At 44.9% G+C, this 19,394-nt stretch overlaps 1 protein-coding gene across 5 annotated transcripts in view; it reads right to left on the bottom strand.

Annotated features, from left to right (window-relative positions):
- The window catches only part of EML1 (EMAP like 1), a 142,604-nt gene that overhangs the window by 42,625 nt on the left and 80,585 nt on the right, over positions 1 to 19,394 (bottom strand). For all 5 annotated transcript variants that reach the window (XM_081228156.1, XM_081228152.1, XM_081228153.1 and 2 more), the window contains 2 exons: positions 12,967 to 13,101; positions 497 to 525 (listed from right to left, as the gene is read on the bottom strand). In XM_081228156.1, coding sequence (XP_081084282.1) covers positions 497 to 525; positions 12,967 to 13,101 — 164 coding nt within the window. The remainder of the gene's footprint in view (positions 1 to 496; positions 526 to 12,966; positions 13,102 to 19,394) is intronic.

Genomic DNA, 19,394 nt, shown 5'->3' with positions numbered 1-19,394 from the left:
ATAGAAAGATATATATGAACTATTAGTTTGCAGTTTAGGAAATCAAAGGCAGAAAAGAAAAAAAAAGTTGCTTTTAGACAAAGTTATAACTGGATGCATCAGAAACTTTCCCCTTCAGAGAAATGCAAATGTTGATGATGGCGGGGGAGCCCCATTAGCAAGGAAGGGGTAACAAAGGCAACAGGAGTCTTTTAACCTAGAACTTTTGTTTCAGTATAATTGGCATCTCAGTCCTCCTCCTTATGGATGTATCTTGAATCGCTTTAAAGGGGGTGAGTAAAGGGTTTAGTCTTTATGACCATCTTCTGGGTGGTCTGTGTATGACGTGAGCCATCAGACCCCCAGATACAGGCTGACAGTGAGCGCTCAGCCCCCAGTCCTGCCACATGGACCCCCATGTTCTCCCGTCCCAGCTGCCCCGGATAACTAGTTCTTATCGCCCCTCGAGTTCTGAGGTGAGTGAGGGGCGCCCGCACCAACATTCAATCAGCCTTACCTGCGCTGAAGACCGGCTCCTTGGGTTTGCTGTGGAGATAAAACCAAACCAGTTTGTAAAGGGAGGCTGGGGGTGGTGGTTAGTCTCATTCACAGAAGACCCCACACCCCATTAGCTGCCGCAGTTTGTCACATGGATGCTGTTAAAAAGAAAAACAAAACCACGTAACTGCAAAGAGGAAGAACGTAAACAAAAATGTCCAAAACCAGGTGCCAGAGACGACAATCCCGACTTTATCACCAAAGCTGTGCTTTTTATGAGAGCAAATAAAGGTTTGGAGACGGAAAACATGTGGTTCATCACGACGGGAACAGCCCTGCTTAACCGTGTAGAAAGGTTTGTTTTCCTTCCCCACGCTCTTCTGGCAGATTATGTGAAGAACTTACTTAAAACTAGCAAACTCCTGTCACAGGGGCTTTGGGGAGAGAATGTTAGCGCCCAGCTCCCAGCAGGGATGGGTACGGGGTGGGCGGGGGGGAGATGAAGGGGTGGGAGAAAGAATAAGGAATGTCAGGGTGTGGCCACATCCTGGGACATGTGGGGGTCCCCACTGTGGGCCTTGGTCGGGCCGAGAGCCCCCATGACTGCACCTGGGAAACCAGAACCCCAGGGACTGAGGTCATCCCTAGGGGCAATCCTCCCACAGGACGAGCCTGCAATGGGGAGTCCCCCCAAGTGCAGGAGAGCACAGCCCTCCCCATGACAACCTGACAGCCGCCTGTGGGAAGACTGTCACCTTGCCCCAGACAAGGGAAGGGACTCCCAAGCACGGCAGGAAGTGCGTCCTGTTCAAACACAGAGCCAGTGCTTGAAGCCAAGCCTGTGAGACTCTGATGTCCACGCCGTCTTCCAAGGTACCCCTACCCCACCAGAGTACCTCCCGCTTTAAGATGTGGAACAAGACACAGTAAATAAATGAAACCCGTCCCAAAGAGAGCTGGGAGAACTGTGAGCCCGCAGAGGCACCTACATTTTTTGTGCGTACATGTTGAAAAACACATACTGGAGCAGATACAGTCCTAATGTTACCTTTCTCCTTCATTTTAAACTTGAAATACATTGAGAAACACCACCAGTAAAAACTACCCCTAATCCCATGATGTAATAAATGATATTATTTATTAATGGCCTTGATTTTCAGATAATTTTATGAGTACATGGCGGGAAACTCTTTACTGATGCTTTAAAAGTGGTTTACTGTGTTTCAAGTAGGTGGATCTGCTACGGGCTGAGATTTCTGAACGCGAACCACTGGTCACTGAAAATAGTACTCTGCAGGCCCCGCACACCTTTTAACACAAAAGCCTAACTTCCATCAGCCCTGAAGGCCCAAAACAACCGCTGCGGACCCCGATATTTTTCCGATCTCATCTTCCTGTCTCTCCCCTCAGTCACGGACTTCCAGACGCTCTGTCCTTGCTGTCCCGAGACTGGGCCAGCAGCTCCCAAGCCCGGTGTGGACCCCAGCTTCCCATCCCCCTGGAGAGCGCACGGCCCGGCGAGTGCTCAGAGCCGCCCCGAGAGGCCTTCTTCGATGCTCCAGTCTGCAGCCTCCTCGGTCCTGCTTGCCATGCCCCGCCTGGCTTTATCTTTATTAATCTGTCTCTCCCCATCAGGAGTAAAGCGCAGGAGGGCAGAGATCTTTGTTCACGACCGTGTCCTGGGGCCTGTAACAGTCTTCAGCAGCTGCCTGGAAGCTGATAAGGTCTGGAGCCATCCCTGCCTCTGATCCCAGCTGGCCCCGTGGGTGTGCGTCTGGCCAGTGGGCTGGGGGCTGTCCCAACGGCCCTGCCGCCCCCCACCTCCCCGGAGGTAGCCAGTACTTCCTGGTGCCTGGCGCTTCTCGCTGCCCTCCTGGTCAGTCCTCAGCCTTTACTGCGCCTTCGCTGCATGCAGCCCCTCCAGGGCCCCCTCTCAGCATCTTCATTCCTCCTTCGGGGTGGTACCCACACAAGGCCCAGTGTGGAGCATCCCTCCCGGTCCTCCTGATGGGCCCTCGGCAGGTGCCATGTCTGGGCTCAGAAAGGGTGGCTTCAGGACTCCTGCCCTGCTCCCAGGCTTTGTCACAAGCTCACCGAAGGTCTGTGGAAAAGGGGTGCGTGTGTGCGAAGGTTTCCCTTGTGCCTGGGGCTCCCAAGACTTCTACACCACTCGGCCTCTCAGGATTCTACAAGCTTTCAGCTCCTTTCTTCGTACAACCATTCCTCCTCTTCCTGCAGCTCTGCCAAAGATCACGGCAGCCAGGGCAGTCCCTCCTGAGAGGGGCTGGTCACTTTTGGGGCTGGAGTGCGTCATATCACTCGGTGACCCTGGCTCCACGGTGGGCTTACCTGGCTTGTTCTCGTCGTTGGGGGGAGTGACCCTCTTGTGATTTTCTAAGCAGAAGCATAAGTCTTAACTGCAACTTTTATATCTTATTAGCTTCACAGGCCGGGCAAGGACACAAGAGGAAAAGCTGCACCAGAAGACTACAAAGCAAACCTGCTGGTTAGGTAAGCCAGGCAGGGAATTAGAAGACAGGAATGTCATTTCTCCATCATGACTTTGATCACAAAAGCAGAAAGATGCCAAGTCCATGAAACAGACATAAGCAATCTGGAACCCTGACTAGAGACAGAAAAGAGCAATTACAGATTATGTCCCTCTTAGAAAGAGAACATCCATAGGGGAATTTGAACTTCAAATATAGGGAAGCCAGTGGAATTCTGATGTTGAAGCACCATAAGAAGATGAATGAAAGATCAGAAAAAGGCAGCCTAAGTGTTAACAGCTAAAGGTCACTGAGAGGTACCAGGTACTGAAGTTCTCATAGTTCTTTACACCTTGCTCTAAACTATGCATTGCCTTTTGGGTATACAGGTATCGTATTTAGAAAACATACTATCGCTAGGCTTCGTTATTTTAGAAAGTTCAATTTTTATAGAAAAATATACTATACTTACTTTAGAACCCACGATTCCTGCCCACATACCACCCTCCTGAGAGGCAAGAAGCCTGGGAAAAGGTACTATTCCACTCACACATGCGTCTTATAAATGCAAACCTATAAAATGACAATAAATCTTCCCAACTATTGATAGAAGGGCAAACCCACAGAACACGTGACGACGATGATCCAAAGTTAAAGATGCTGTGGCCCCAGGTCAAAATCAGCTAATAGGAGCCGCGCACCAATCACCTGTCCGATCTTGAACTTACCATCAATAGAGCTGAGAGTGGGCCCTTCAGACCCAGCCCGCTGGAAACACGCTCGGGCTGTGAACTCACTTGGAACGGGAGATGACTGCCTCTCAAGGTGTGGTGTACCTTGTCCCTGGGCACCCATTCCTTAACGTGAGCTAAATGGAAAACTGAAGTGGGTGACTTCGCACTGCCTCTGCCGCCAGGGTGTGGTTCCTGGGGGCAGGGGGAAGAGTGAATAAACTCTGGCACCAGAATGAGGCTCCATCCATCCCTATCCGAGTCTGGAGTCAGTGCAGATGTTCCCCACCCCGAAGCCCAGGACTGAAGTAAGCCCAGAGGAGAGAAAGGATTTCCCTTCTGGCAAGCAAACCCTCGTCTCTTGGCTATTCCGGCCTCAGGCTGCTGGGCCCAGTATCTCCAAAATGAACCATGATACAATCCTGTGCGGGTCTTTTTACGGCTCTGTTTTTGGCAGGAAGGAGATTTGCTGAAAGAGCTTGGCTGTACACTCCCTAAAGCTGGAAGGTTCGGGAGACTCTCCTAAGGACTCTTCTAACTAGAAGCAGTCCCTGGGGGTCACGGAGGACGCGAGGAAGCCTGGAGCCTCCACCAGACCAGTAGCTGGATCTAGAGGCAGTAGGAGCAAACCAGACGGTTGGCCCAAAGAAAAACCCCCACCCGGAGCTGTGAGCTCACACCACGAAGCAGCTATAATCACCTAAGTCACATGTTATCCCCGAAAACGTTCACTGTGGACTCTGGTTGCCGGGACTGTCAAAAGTGGCTGTTTCCCCTTCAACTGATATCACTCAGATGACTCACTGTGGGCTGGGTGTTTGTAAGCCGGGGAGTCCAGCCAAGAACTCGTCCAGACTCAGATGCAACGAGTATTCCCTGCACTGCTCCTGGGCGGTGGGATCCGCGCTCAGCACGTTCGTATCTGTTACTAATTTACCCCAAGGTCCTGAGAGCCGGTCTCCGACACACGGGTGACGCGTGTAACAGGGAGCTCTGGAGACGGGAATTAGTGCAGACTGACAGAGGCCAAATGCTTCCGAGCAGAGATATGTGCTTTACAGAATGATTAATAAGGCCTGGTCGAGGAGGAGACCGTTCCAAAGTCAAACATGTTTTTTCCCTGCAACGTATTCATCTACAAAAACGGTACCTCTCGGCATACATACCATGACTCCTTCTGAAAACGACTTCGCTTGATGAAATGTGATCCCTGCTGGGAGTCAAGATACTCTGCTATGTAAATAATGATTCTTTTTATAAATTGCCCTTAAGTAAGCAGCTGTTAACTACAAGTAGGGTCATTCAGGAACCATCTATTTAAAATATCTAGAAGTTTTTACTGGGGACAAAAACTACTGCTTCATAGACATTTCCAACCAATACTTCCAGTTTAACGTGGCAGAAGGAGCATAGGTTTTTTTTTTTTTTTTTTGTTGTTGTTGTTGTTGCACTGGGTCTTAGTTGAGGCTCGCGGACTCCTTCATTGCAGCACGTGGGCTCCTTAGTTGCAGCAGGCGGGCTCCTTAGTTGTGGCATGTGAACTCTTAGTTGCAGCATGTGGGATCTAGTTCCCTGACCAGGGATCGAACCCAGGCCCCCTGCATTGGAAGCGCGGAGCCTTACCCACTGCACCACCAGGGAAGTCCCAGGAGCACAGATTTTGAAGGCAGTTGGATTCGTGTTTTATTTGGGCAAATCATTTTACCTCCATAAACTTTAGATCCTTTCATCTACAAAAATGGGACTAAAACCACTGTGAGGCATAGGGTACCGGCAGGATCATATATAACATGTAACAAAGTATCTAACACACGGTTATTAATTAATATTACTTCCCTCTTCCTCCTAATTTCACTGACAATAACCTATCAATACATGTATGTACTTTTGAGCTCTTCACCTAACAGCCTCAAAACTAAAACAAAATAAAGAATACCATACCAGCACTTATTATTTTAACATTTGTTAAAAACTAAATGACCCCTTGGGTTAAAGAGTGAAACAATCTTTTCATTTAAAAAAAAAAAAAAGATGATTCATTTAAATCACCTAATTTCCAATGTTTCAGAATCCAAAATGCAGTGTTAAAATCATCTACCAATAGGTGGTGCTGTTTGCATAGTTCTTAAATGACTATGGTTTTTAAATCTCAGTATATAGGTAACATCCTTTCATTCATTCAGCGAATGTTTATTGAGCACTTACTGTGTGCCAGAACTGTGCAAAGTGCTAGGAATATAAAGAAGAAAAAATGACACAGTTCTGCCCTCCCAAAGCTTAAGGGGGCGGGGGTGGGAGGGCGGAATGTTTGGGAAGCCCCTGGAGGGTGGGGAGGGAGTTACAGTTACAGATAAAGTTAATGGGCAGGAACAAAGCAATCTGGAAGGCAGCTAACTCAGACCAGGGCGCTAAGGTAGGCTTCCCAGAGAAAGGGGCATCCTGAGCTGGGTCTTGAAGGATTAGCTGGAGTTCTCCTCCTACCAAGTTTACAGACACTTACATATGCCACTTAGGACAAGGGACAAACCTCCACTTACTAAGTGTTAAAAAGTGTAATTCATCAAGCTATGCATTTGTTTGGTTTTGGTATCTGTTTGATTTTCTAATACTGCAATAAAAAGATTTTTCTAGGGGCTTCCCTGGTGGCGCAGTGGTTGAGAGTCCGCCTGCCAATGCAGGGGACACGGGTTCGTGCCCCGGTCCGGGAAGATCCCACATGCCGCGGAGCAGCTGGGCCCGTGAGCCATGGCCGCTGAGCCTGCGCGTCCAGAGCCTGTGCTCCGCAACGGGAGAGGCCACAGCAATGAGAGGCCCGCGTACCTCAAAAAAAAAAAAAAAAAAAAAAGAAAAGAAAAAAGATTTTTCTACATATGCTATCTTCTTACTTTCATTTGGGTTTCTTTAATGAAGACTGAGTTTGAATATCTTTTCCTTAGATAATTGGCTACGCATATTTCTTTCTCAGTGAACTGTCTCTGTTCAAACCTTTTACCCACTTTCCGATTGAGTTAACTGTCTTTCCCCTCACTGGTGTGTGTTGTGACCTTTGGAAATGAAGGACATTGGCCCTTTTCAGTTGTGGGCGTCATTCGTATTTGTTGAGAGGATGAGTCTTCATGGGCTTTTCCTTCCCACTTCCGGCCAAGCCTTACGCTCTGTCCTGCACATGGTAGGTGCTCAGTGAGTCAAGCAGTGCTGGGAAAGGGTATGAGTAAGGTGAGAGAAATGTTCAGAATTTCTGATTCCTCCCTTTTCAGGTGGGGGTGAGATCAGAAATGGGAGTTGGAGAATTCTGGAATGTCCCGAAAAAGAGAGGCACTCAAGATTGGGGAGTGGGGTGAGCAAAGGTGTGCAAGCAACAGCTCCAACTCTGGACGGAGTAGGCAAATAACAGTAGTCATACCATCTATGGAGCACCAATGTCGGCAAGCCCCATGCTACGTACACCATCTTGCTTAATCCGCACAACAGCCCTGAGAGGTAGGTATTAGTTTTTACTGGTGCTGAGGGAAACCCCAAAGAGGTTAAGTAACTAGTTCACAGTCACATAACACAAGTGGCAGAGCTGGGATTAAAATTTGGTTATGGCTATAATGCCCCATCCGTCTACACTCTTTTTGTTATATTGATTGGGGTAAAAAGATTCATTCAACAAATGTTTATTGGGTACCCACTGTATGCCGGGCATTGTTCTAGATGTTGGGCTGGTCTGACTGGACTAGAAAAGACTTGTTGGTATCCAAGCGTCCAACAAAAGTGCATTCGCCTAGATAAATAATGATTCACATCTGAAATAACATTGTAAGAGTATATTTCCTGACACAAAGACATGCTCATACAGCAAATGAAAAAGAGGGTTACAAAATGTATGCAGAAGAATATCCTTTATGTAAAAATTATACACTACACACATGCAATACCCTAGAAATAAAGTCTGGATGGAAACACAATAAAATGGTCGCTGTGAGTTCTCTGAGTGCTGAGATTATAGGGGATTTTCCTTTCCTCTGTTTTGTACATTTGGATATCCTAAAACACATGTTTACTTGTGTAATAAATAGATTACTTCAAAAAGGAAAATAAATCCTGCTGGGGGAAAGTGAGAGCCAGTGTTGGAAGCCATGGATATCAGGGTACAAGACAGGGGGAGGAGCCAGTAGATGAAGGACCTTGAACCCAGGCTGAAGATTAAGATTTAGATTCCACCATCAGTGATGCTGAAGGAAAAGAAAAGCAATGCTGAGCCTTGAGGACCTTGAGGTGTCGATCAAAAGACTGCCTCGTTGGTGTGCAGAAAAGGGAACCCTCCTGCATTGTTGGTGGGAATGTAAGTTGGTGCAGCCACTATGGAGAACAGTATGGAGGTTCCTCAAAAAACTAAAAATAGAGTTGCCATATGATCCAGCCATCTCACTCCTGGGCATATATCTGGACAAAACTGTAATTCGAAAAGATACATGCACCCCCTATGTTCACAGCAGCACTGTTTACAATAGCCAAGATGTGGAAGCAACCTAAATGTCCGTCGACAGATGAATGGATAAAGAAGATGTGTGTGTGTGTGTGTGTGTGTGTGTGTGTGTGTGTGTGTGTAATGGACTATTACTCAGCATAAAAAAGAATGAAATAATGCCATTTGCAGCAACATGGATGGACCTAGAGATCATCATACTGAGTGAAGTCAGACAGAGAAAGACAAATACCAGATGATATCACTTATATGTGGAATCTAAAATATGACATAAATGAACTTATCCATGAAACAGAAACAGACTCACAGACTAGAGAACAGACTTGTGGTTGCCAAGGGGTGGGGGTGGCAGGTAGGGATGGACTGGGAGTTTGGGATTAGCAGATATAAACTACTGTATATAGAATGGATAACCAACAAGGACCTACGGTACAGCACATGGAACTATATTCAATAGCCTGTAATAAACCATAATAGAAAAGAATATACATATGTTATTATAATTATATATATTATATATAACTGAATCACTTTGCTGTACAGCAGAAACTAACACAACACTGTAAATCAACTATACTTAAATAAAATAAATTAAAAAAAAAAAAGACTTTCTCACTGAACGCTAGAGCTTAAAGAAGGGTGGAGCTGAGAGCTCCGCCCAGGGTTCTGAACTTCACAGCCTGGATAAAGCAGCCAGTTGCACAACACAAAAGGGGATCTAAGGGAACACTTTTACGTGGTAGACATCTTCATAATTTTGAAGCTTTTTTCATGTTTGTTTACTCCAAAGATGGGCAGTTTATTTGTGTGTTACAACAAGGTTTCCAGCAGATGGCTGAAACATTTCTTGTTCTAACAAAATCAGCTCATATTGCAACAACTTTTTGATGGAAACAAAATGTCTTGCTTACAAAGTTGATATATCTTATTCCAGTCAGAGCTACAAAGGGGGAACCAGTTGGATAATTGAAACATTTTATCAGTCTCGCAACATCTAACATAAACTATGCATTATAAACAGTAGTTGCTTTTCTGTCTGATATAAAAGATTAAAAAAAAATTTTTTTTGAAAACCTCTCTTGGATTAGTCTACTGGCGACATTAGATAGTACAGGTTGTTTATCAGAATGTTATTGGCGTTCCCTATTTAAATTTAATAAGTACTTCATTATGACACAAATCACTGTATAACTGCTAATATTCATTTACAATCAATAATATATAAAGTGAATATTACATTGCCATATATTGCTTTTGTTCTTATGAAAGTTTTGTCAGTACAAAGATTAATAAGGGCTGTTAAAATTCTGTGGCTCATTACAAGCAAAATATTTTAAAATGTTAACTATTCTAAGATAAAAGTGTACAATGTCACAAGAAAAACTGTTGACTCTCACGACCATTTCCAAAGAAAATGAGATACAGGAGCAAGAAAAGTGAAACTCTCAGGAATAATAGTTTCTATGAACGTAAAACACATAATTATTATTAAATAAATGAATGTATCTTGGAAAACGTGAATGTTTAGGACATCAAAAACACTATTATTTTATGTTCAACAGTAAGATCTGTACAGTTTTTAGGGAGTGTCATTGTTATTACTGAGAAATATAAACGTTGAAAGGAGCCTCTTTCTAATTTTCACAAAAGTGCCAGATGCACGGAAGACAGCTTTGTATATGGCGTGTGGTAACTGTGAGCTTTTATAGCAAATAGTCTGTGACTGATATAAGTTAAAGCACTGCTCTGTGTGAATGACTTGCTTCTGCAAATCAGGACAGACCCAAAGTTACAGCTCACTCACTCACATTCTGATGAGCTTTCCTGTGAATCTCCGGGCCTGCACACCAGCTCATTCTGACGTGACATTGACAACCGTGAGAATATATGGTCGGTCCTCTGTATCCGCAGGTTCTGCATCCGTGGAATGAAACACCCACAACCATAAAGATCCACGGCTGGTTGAATCTGTGGATGCAGAACCCACTGACTAAAGGACTTGAGCGTCTGGCCTTGGTGTGGCGGTGGGATCCTGGAACCAATCCCCCTCGGACAACCTGGGATGACTGGATAATACTTTATCTCTCCCCAACCAATTTTACATTTTGCCAAAATCCAGGTTGCACTCATAGGACTGTGTCCTGTGAATGTAAGTTAATATGCGTTAGACCAAAAATAGACTAATAATTTCAGGTGTCATCCACCACCTTCATCTTACCAATGAGGAAATGAAGTTCAGAATTCTGGAAAGCCTCATGAATTATTTTCTTCTACCCTGCACAGGTCTCGATTTATAACAGCTGCCGTTACCGAGTGCCAAGTGTGCGGATAGGTGTTTTCCTACCCAGTTAGCTCTTTGACAAGATTCAAGGGAATTAGGTATAAAATCCCTAATTCACAGAGGGGAAAAACTGAGGCTCAGAGACGTTAACGGGCCAAATTCACTTACAAACCCAGATCTCCCTTTTACTCCAGAGCCTGTGCCCTTTCCATTACATCTTGCTGTTTATAGTAACCAAACATGGACAATGTGTCCAAAGGCAAGCCAGCATTCTGGGACCATGAACAGTGTAAGACAGCATCCTGGCACCATGGACAAATACTTGTGTGTGATGCAGAAGAGGTCCCGCTGTCTTAGACCACCGAGGATCATGTTTAAAAGGGGAACTGCATCGAGGCCACCTCTCTATCCCTTTCTTTGCCTGCTTTAAGCCATGGGGACTGGGCATTGGTCCATTAGACTCCAGCTCTGATTTGCTACAAGGTCAAGGTAGCCCAAGGGTGGGGCTCTGCATATGGGAATGGAAAGGAAAGATCAAGGGAAATGGACAGGCAGCAACAGAAGCACCAGCCTGACCTTCACCTCTACGGCTTCTCAGCTACTTCTTCCTTCTGCCTGAGTTCCTGCTGCCTTCATTCCCATGGGCCCCTAAAGGTGTCTGTCGGTACCAGCAATGACCTAAGAGAAGGCAGGAACTGTCTCTCTGAAGCTCCTTAGGTGCAACTCAACCAGTTCAGTGCTACGTGGGCCTCAACTACTATTCCTGGGCTCTAATGGGACAAAGAATTTATGTTTAAATGGACATGTTTAGTTGCCTGAATTATTTTTATAAAATGATTAGTAAATTTTCCCAGTCCCTCATTTCCAAATCAAAAGTTCCTACGGTAGCATTAAAAAACAAAAACAAAAAAACCCTTTGTAAATATCTTTCATGGAAATATTTACCCAGCACACTTAGCAAAGCCATAGGATTTAAAAGATACAACAGATCTGGAGTTTGCACAATGCAGATTCTTTTTGGAAATTCTTAATACAAATCAGATGTGCAGGGAAGGAGCCAAGTTTTTAAGAATTGCCAAGATCTAGACACCTCAGGTCAACTTCCAAGCTTACGCTGAATTCAGAGAAGCCTAAAGGCCACCCTGCATCTCCCACTTACGCTCCGCTACCATTGTAACTACTTGGCCTTATTTCCAAGGTATTATCACCCAATTAGCATAATCTTCTGATAAGAAGTCCTATTAATAGCCTAAATTAGAAGACAACCTCATGTTAGTGGTTTTCAGATTGTTAATGGACTGCGGACTTGACCTGCTAGAGATGTGAGAGGCCCCTGGATCTCTTTCTACAAAACCTATCTTTTAGGAATAAAACTGAAAAAGGGTTTATTTAAGCTTCCTTTACAGGACTGAATCAGAATGGACTTACAAGCTTGGAATTTTTTTTTTTTTTTTTTTTTTTTTTGCGGTACACGGGCCTCTCACTGTTGTGGCCTCTCCCGCTGCGGAGCACAGGCTCCGGACGGGCAGGCTCAGCGGCCATGGCTCACAGGCCCAGCCGCTCCGTGGCATGTGGGATCTTCCCGGACCGGGGCACGAACCCGTGTCCCCTGCATCGGCAGGTGGACTCTCAACCACTGCGCCACCAGGGAAGCCCCAAGCTTGGAATTTTTTCAGCCTGTGGGCTGGAGTCCACTGCTTTATGACTAAGCCTTCTCCTTACACGAACATTTGGAAAAAACCAAAACAAAACATGGTTAGCCTGTGAAGCTGAAATTCCTTCCTAAGCCTTGCTCAATAGAGAGAACAGAATTAAAGCACAATGTTTAAAAAGAGAGAATAAAGTACACTGAGTAGATATATACAGAGACAGAGAAACTGATCTCATATACACAATACATTCTTAAACATAAAACAAGCTCTTAAAATGTCCCAAATTAGCTTTCACTAATAAAATGTTACTATTAGTTTAACAGTGAGATATCATAATCCATTCTAAACCAACCTCAGAGAAAAAACTCAAAGCACGTTTCATGAAACCAGAAAGAAAATGGTTCCTAGTTCTGGTGTTAGTTCAATGTTAAAAATAGTTTCTGACAAATCATAAAATTACAGCTTTTCACCCAGTCTGTCGTAGAAAATACTGTTCACAAACAAGCCATTAAAATTAATTTTAAAATGGCAGCAGAGAGTATGAGAAATATAAAGTGCTCCGTATGGAAATTCAGAACAGGTTCTCAAATTCCATCGAGTTGGTACTAAGCAAGTTCTCAGAAATGACTTCTGTCTGAATAGGAGCCCTGAGAGTTCAAGTTGTAATTTTCTACTTGGATGATAACTGGTGTGAGCTGTGACCGGCAGCTGTTTGATTAGCGCCCACAGTGACGTCAGGAGAAGGAGTATGTGGCGTGGAGGGCTCACAGCTTGTGTGCGTATTAGGGGGTCTTCTGATCCACCTCTGGGAAAAGAGGCCACACGATATCTGAACCGCAGGAACCAGAAGTAAGACGCCCCTTACCTTTCACTGTTCTTTTTGCCACTAGAAGAACTGCTGGTGGATCCCGTGCGATTCCGGTTTCCTTTGGAATCCCCATAGCTTTCCCTTCGACCACCAGGAGATACCCGTTCGGAAGAGCTGGTCCTCTTGATGGTACTAAAAGTACAAAGTAAATGACAATGAAATCCTTCACGGAGTGATTTTATTTTATTGCTGAGTGTGACAATATATACATAGAACATTCTATTTCCATGTGGAGATTTAAAAGATAGACTGGTTTGAAATTCCTAACTATAGAGATCAAAAAACTTTTCAGAATGTCACTTTGAGATCAATGCCTCTACTCATTGCCTTTGTAACTGGGGCAATTAGTGTAGTTCAAGGTCATAGAGGAAGTTGAAAGGTAAGATTCCCAGCAATACCGTGAGAACTCTCCAGGGGCTTAGTGGGAGGTGACCCCGCCCTTGTGCAGGTCTCAGTCTAGACCAGTGGTGCTCAGCCAGGGGAGACTCTGCCCCCCAGGGACATCTGACAATGTCTGGAGACACTTTTGCTTGTCACAACTGGGGCAGGGGGAGGGCTGCTACATCTAATGCATAGAGGCCAGGGACGCTGCTAAACACCCTATAATGCCCAGGACAGCCCCGTGACAAAGAATGATCCAGCCCCAAATGTCAATAGTGCTGATATGGAAGAACTCTGGTCTAAAGGCATATGTGGGACAAAGACATTCCACTCTCTATAGGATGCCTCTGTTTAGAGGTGGTACCCATGCAAGCGCTTACTTCCTTCTGAATAACCAGAGGGACTAGAGTGGTTGGAAGCCTGGTGAGGGATGTCTGGGGAAGACTTGCTGAAGATTGTGAATTTCTGGGAGACAGAAAATGAACAGCTTGAACGTGTTATAATGACACAGTAGGGAAGAGCGTGTCCTAGGAAGAGGGATACCCCACGCACAGGTAATCCACAGGCGTGAGGGGTCAGTTAGCCAGGGCAGGGGCTGTAGGTTGATGGTTTGCTCTTGGAGCCCGGAAGTGTATTACAGGCATCCCTGTAAAGTTTCTTTGTTTGTTTTTTTTTATCTTCATCATTAGGCCATATGTTTCCTGAGATCCCGTCTCATTTATCATTCTTATGTTCTTTGCAGAGCCTAGTAGAGAAGCTTGATAAATATTAATTAAATGAAAGGGTGAAATAAATGAAACGATCAATGGTAGTGTCACACTGACCCTGTCACAGGTAGAGGCACGTGATGCTGTAATTCAGCACCTGCTCCGTGAGGAAGAAAGAAGGACACGAGTGTATGGTGGTGCCGCTCCCGGGTGGGGCTGCGGGGGGAGGTCTGGGCTGGATGCACAGAGTCAAGGTGCAGGTGGGTGATAACGCAAGTCTGCAACCCAGGAGGTGGCTCAGAACTGGCACTGTCAACTGGGTGGGTCACTGGACCATGGATGCGGAGGAAATCTCCACGCCGGGAAGGAGAGAAGGTGAGAACGAAGAGAACCTCCCCGGGAAAGAGTGACTTTATAAGACGTGGGTTGAGGAACTGCCACAGGAATCTCAGGTAGCAGGTAAACCCCGAGGGACTGGGGAGGAAGAACCGCCGGAGGACAGTTAAGGTGCTGGGGTTGTGGAGGCAGGAGGGGGACCTCGATGATGAAGCCTCAGGGGTTCCAGTCAGGGGAGGGTGGAGACGGACCTGAACTTTAATCCGGAGGACACAGGAGCTGAGAAGCTTGAGACAGTGAGCCTACTGCCCCTGGGCTGGATTCCAAAGCCCTCCTTTCTCACAATTAAATAACACAGAATGTGCAAGAGCCTTGCACACGGGATGCTCTGCTGTCTTCCCTTCATTCTCTTTTCCTCCTCATCTCTGCCTTCCTTTGGGCCAAGTTTAAGTTCTTTTTCCTCTGTAACTTCCAATCGGTCAGTAAGTAATCTCTTAGCACATTTTCAAAACCTGCACAGTGTATCGGCTTTTGAAAAACCATCTCGCTCCCTGAGTGAACGAACATAAGTAAAATGACCATAATCATGATGATCGGAAGACACTTTCTGCGTAGTCTTTTTGGTCACTGAGGAAACCTCTGAACTGGCAGCCCCCGGATCTCACAGCTGGGACCTGCACGGGTGTGCATCAAGGTCAACATGTGAATTTTTAGAACTCTCAATGTGAGGACAAGGAAATTATAGATCTTAGGAGAGCATTACATTTCTGAGATTTAGGACTGAAGTCTAAAAATGACAGAAACCTTTATGTTTAAAGTTCAAGATCTTCCAGTGACGAAAAACACCAAGCTAATTTCACGTTGTGGGAGCTCTCTCAGCTAAGCATCTGGCCCGCCGAGGCTCTCAGGCACACTGCCCCAGCAGCCGGCAGCCCTGAGCGGCACCTCCCTAGTGTCCTTGTGGGAGTTCAGGGTAAGTTCACGGCAATTTAAAGGCTTGTATAAAACACCCTTAAAGAGCTGAAAAGCCATGACTATTAATCAATGATAGCAAACGTTAACCGATTTTCTAATAATCAACACTCAACCTGGTGGCTGGAAGAGTTAAGAGGGGAGATCAATGATGGAACCATGGGCAGCAACGGTTCACGTGTATTAAGAGCTTTGCGCTTTATATGAATCGTCGTTTAATTTCAACCTCAAATCCCCTGCAAAAGTGTCATTATCCCTATTCTACAGATGAGGGGACAGCTTCAGGGATACAAAGCAACACGTCTGAGGTTACTTGACCCCTTGCTCTCTACTGGGCCTCCTAGTTAAGGCCACCTGGGGAATTCCCTGGTGGGCCAGTGGTTAGGACTCCTCGCTTTCACTGCAGAGGGCCCGCGTCTGATCCCTGCTCAGGGAACTAAGATCCCACAAGCTGTGCGGCATGGCCAAAAAATAAATAAATAAAATAAAGACCACCTGCAAGTTACGAAACACTGAAGTCCATTAGTTTTGAGGACCTGTTGAACAGAGATGTTGAACGTCTAAAAATCCAATAAAGGTCAGTAATTAATACAGTTATATGATTTAAGACTTGATCAACGGCAGGCATCGGATAAGGCCCTCTAAGCTACTGCACTAAAAGGGTGGTAAAACTACCAAAGCAGCAGTGAGGGTTACAAAGTAAATCTAAGTACTCCTCACCTGGGTGTGGAACTGTTCAGTGTGCATGCACTGAGAAGACTCACAGACCTGTTTAATCTATGTACGAGAGGCACGGAAACAAAGCAGAATAGACATGAGTACAATAATCAGAGCATGGAAAAATATTTTGGTAAACGTCAATAAGTTACAGAATACACTGCACGTTAAAATGGGAAAACATTTTGGTTTGCATATATAGACTTGGATATAATCCATCGCGGCTCCTTCAAGATATTTGGCATTCACGCATTTGCATTAAAATGTTAAGCTTTTTAAAAAATCTACTATTGTTGTATACGTAGAAAAAACGAGAAATTTCCTTTTGAGAGCCAAGAGCTCTCATGAATTAAAGAGGATTCACTAGGACTCAGAGTGAAGGACAGAAAATAGAGCTTGAAGAGAAGACATCTGCAGGAACACGGGCGGCTAGAAGAAGTGACACTGCACACTCACTGAGAGAAGCCTCTCCAACAACCAGCAGGGAATATCAAAGAAGTTACGCTCCCTCGGGACAGCAAGTGAGAAATCATGTTCTTTATTTTGAAAGTGGCAGAAGTCCTAGCTTGTGAAAGACTGTATAATAACACAGCACATTTTTTATTGCTTAAGGCAAGCATTTTTGGTGTAGAAATGCAGATACCATCATTTCTCTTTTCCCTTCTGCTCTCAACCTCCACCCTCAAACCCAAAGTTCTGAAAATACAACGGTTCTTTACCTTACACTACAGCTGCATTCAATGGTTTTTGCCAATTTAAACTAAATTTTAGACATAATAAAGTCTCTGCAAAGGGAGAACAGAGGAAAAATGGCCATCTTTCTTCTTATGGTTAGATAATAACTCTAAATGTAATAAGCTACCACAGCATCTTTCTTTCACTATGTGATTTAAAACCAAGAATTGGTTTTCCAAAATTTTGCAAAAAAGATCCCAAACTTCAACAACTGAAAAAAAATACTGGGTCTTCCCTGGTGGTCCGGTGGAAGCCTCTGCGCTCCCAATGCAGGGGGCCCAGGTTCAATCTCTGGTCAGGGAACTAGATCCCATGTGCCGCAACTAAAAGATCCCGCGTGCCGCATCGAAGACCCGGCACAGCCGGGTCCTATTTATAAAGAAATAAATGAATAAATAAATAAAAAGGAAAGAAAGAGAGAAAATACTAATCTGGGGGGAAGCTTGTACTCGTGACCCGAGATTTTCTGATGAGGTCATTTGCCGTGACAGCCGGAGAGATTAACGCTAGATTAAAACGATTATCTACTCAACAAATACTCATTTGGAATCAATTTATACTGGGCTCTACGCTGAGCACTGGCAAATCAACATGGGACCAGGACTAACCTGGTTTTTGTCCTGCGAGGGGTGAGGTCATCGTGACAGATTGAGGTCACGCAACTTCAGGAATTAGGAAATGCTCTCATCTTGGTCTAAAGCCATCTTTGCAGCAAAACCCAAGGCATTTCCTAAGAAGGCTGGGGGCCTTAGAGAATTTGACAGACCAAAATAAGTTTTTTTTCTATCATATGAAGCCAACTACCTGAGCCCAGAGGGGGGAATTGCAACACTTCTGATAAGAGAATAAGTACCAATTCATCTTCCTCTGCTCAACAGCATCAACTCCCATTTCTAGCTTGTTACAGAGATCACACTCAAAACCTGACTTTAACACATACATTTCAATGGATCTCAGTGATAAAGAATATAGTAGAAAAAAAAAAAAAAAACCCAAAGCAGATGTAAATCATGTAAGTACCTGGCACTGACCTTGGTGCTTTTACAAATGCTGTATTTCTAAGGAGTGCAGCTATTTTTCTAAAGGACTATCAGCTGTTTGTTTGAAAGCCACAGATATTCACCATCCTACCTTCCAACTGGAGCAGCGCATTTTAAAAATAATGCTCTCTTTTTGTACCAGTTTTGTTCTTTTGATCTCTCTTCTCACAGCTTTGCCCTATTGTAAAGCTCTGCTTAGGAATGGGAAGAATGATGGATTGTTTTGAGCCAGTGGAAATGTTATTCTATTGTCAGCTCCAGCATCCCCACCGAGGAAGGTATGACCCTACAATGTCTTCCCCGGATTTTCTGCCTTTTCTCCTTTCACTAATGGAAACAAAGCTTTTCCCAAGGATTCCAAATCACGCCCCCAATCGAAGTCTTAATTGGCAACACAAAGCACAACCCCTGGGTGCTGGACAATTTCCAAAGGGGATTTTGTTCTTTAGTACTAGGCTGAAAAAACCTCAGAGAAAAGAAAACAAACATATACCCATCCACACACCAGAGATGCCCCAGCTTGGTTAATTTGGAACTCTGATTACAGAAAAATTCCTACGTGATTATAAATGTATTTGAAATGGCTCGGAGGTTGTTTTAATCCTCACAGGCAGAATGCCCAGCTTGCTTCTGTTTTCAAAATTCTCTCCTAAGGAGAGATCTATAGGAACTTCGTCACAGAGTAATTACTATATGCCACTGTTTGGGTTTCCAACTTCCAGACAGATGGGAATTCACATCCACGGAAGCCCACAAAAGGCAGAGACACAAAATAAATGAACCACTGTGCTCTACACCGAAACACCAAGAGTCTCAGACACTCAATCTAGAAAACCATGTATTTCTAGTTGGCTGCTGGACAATAGCTTATCAAATGAATAAAACGGATTATTTTGTAAATTAAAAAGAAAAGTCTACAGAGGCCTAAGAACATTCCTAGAAGGAAGGTTACTGTTTAAATGCTAATACACACACACACACACACACACACGCACATACACACATATATAAAATATGATGGCTACTGATTATCCTCCCCCGCCACCATCCTTTCCTTCTAAGATAATATTGCCGAGGGCAAGCACTGTCCATGAGCTCCTTCATACATGGCTGAAACGACCCAGGCTTCTGCTCCCAGCAAGGGGCCTGGTCCTGTAATGGGAGTCCAGGCCCTGCAGCCCCATATGAACGGGCAGTTCTGTCTCTCAGAGTTGCAACTTGCCGCCAACCTCTGCTCAGTCACCCTCGCCCCTGCCTGCCACTCCTGTCAGCACCCTCAGGGGCATCTCAGAACATCACTGTTTCTAAAAAGCATCATCCAGACAGGATGGGGCACACAAAAGGGATGGTTTCCAACGAGTAATTATATCAAGCATTTTTTTATGAGTAGATGTAGGCGCTGACCTGGAAATCTTTGCAAGAAGCAGCCTATCCCAGTGAAAGGAGTGTGAGCTCTAGATCCAGACAGACCTGGGTTTGAGCCCAGGTTCTCTACTCACTTGATCCCGGGCAAGTTACTTCACTTCTTTGAGCGTCA

Source organism: Mesoplodon bidens (assembly GCF_964165515.1).
Source record: "Mesoplodon bidens genome assembly, chromosome: 3".
Taxonomy (NCBI): Eukaryota; Metazoa; Chordata; class Mammalia; order Artiodactyla; family Ziphiidae; genus Mesoplodon; species Mesoplodon bidens.
This window is presented reverse-complemented; position numbering and strand designations above follow the sequence as displayed.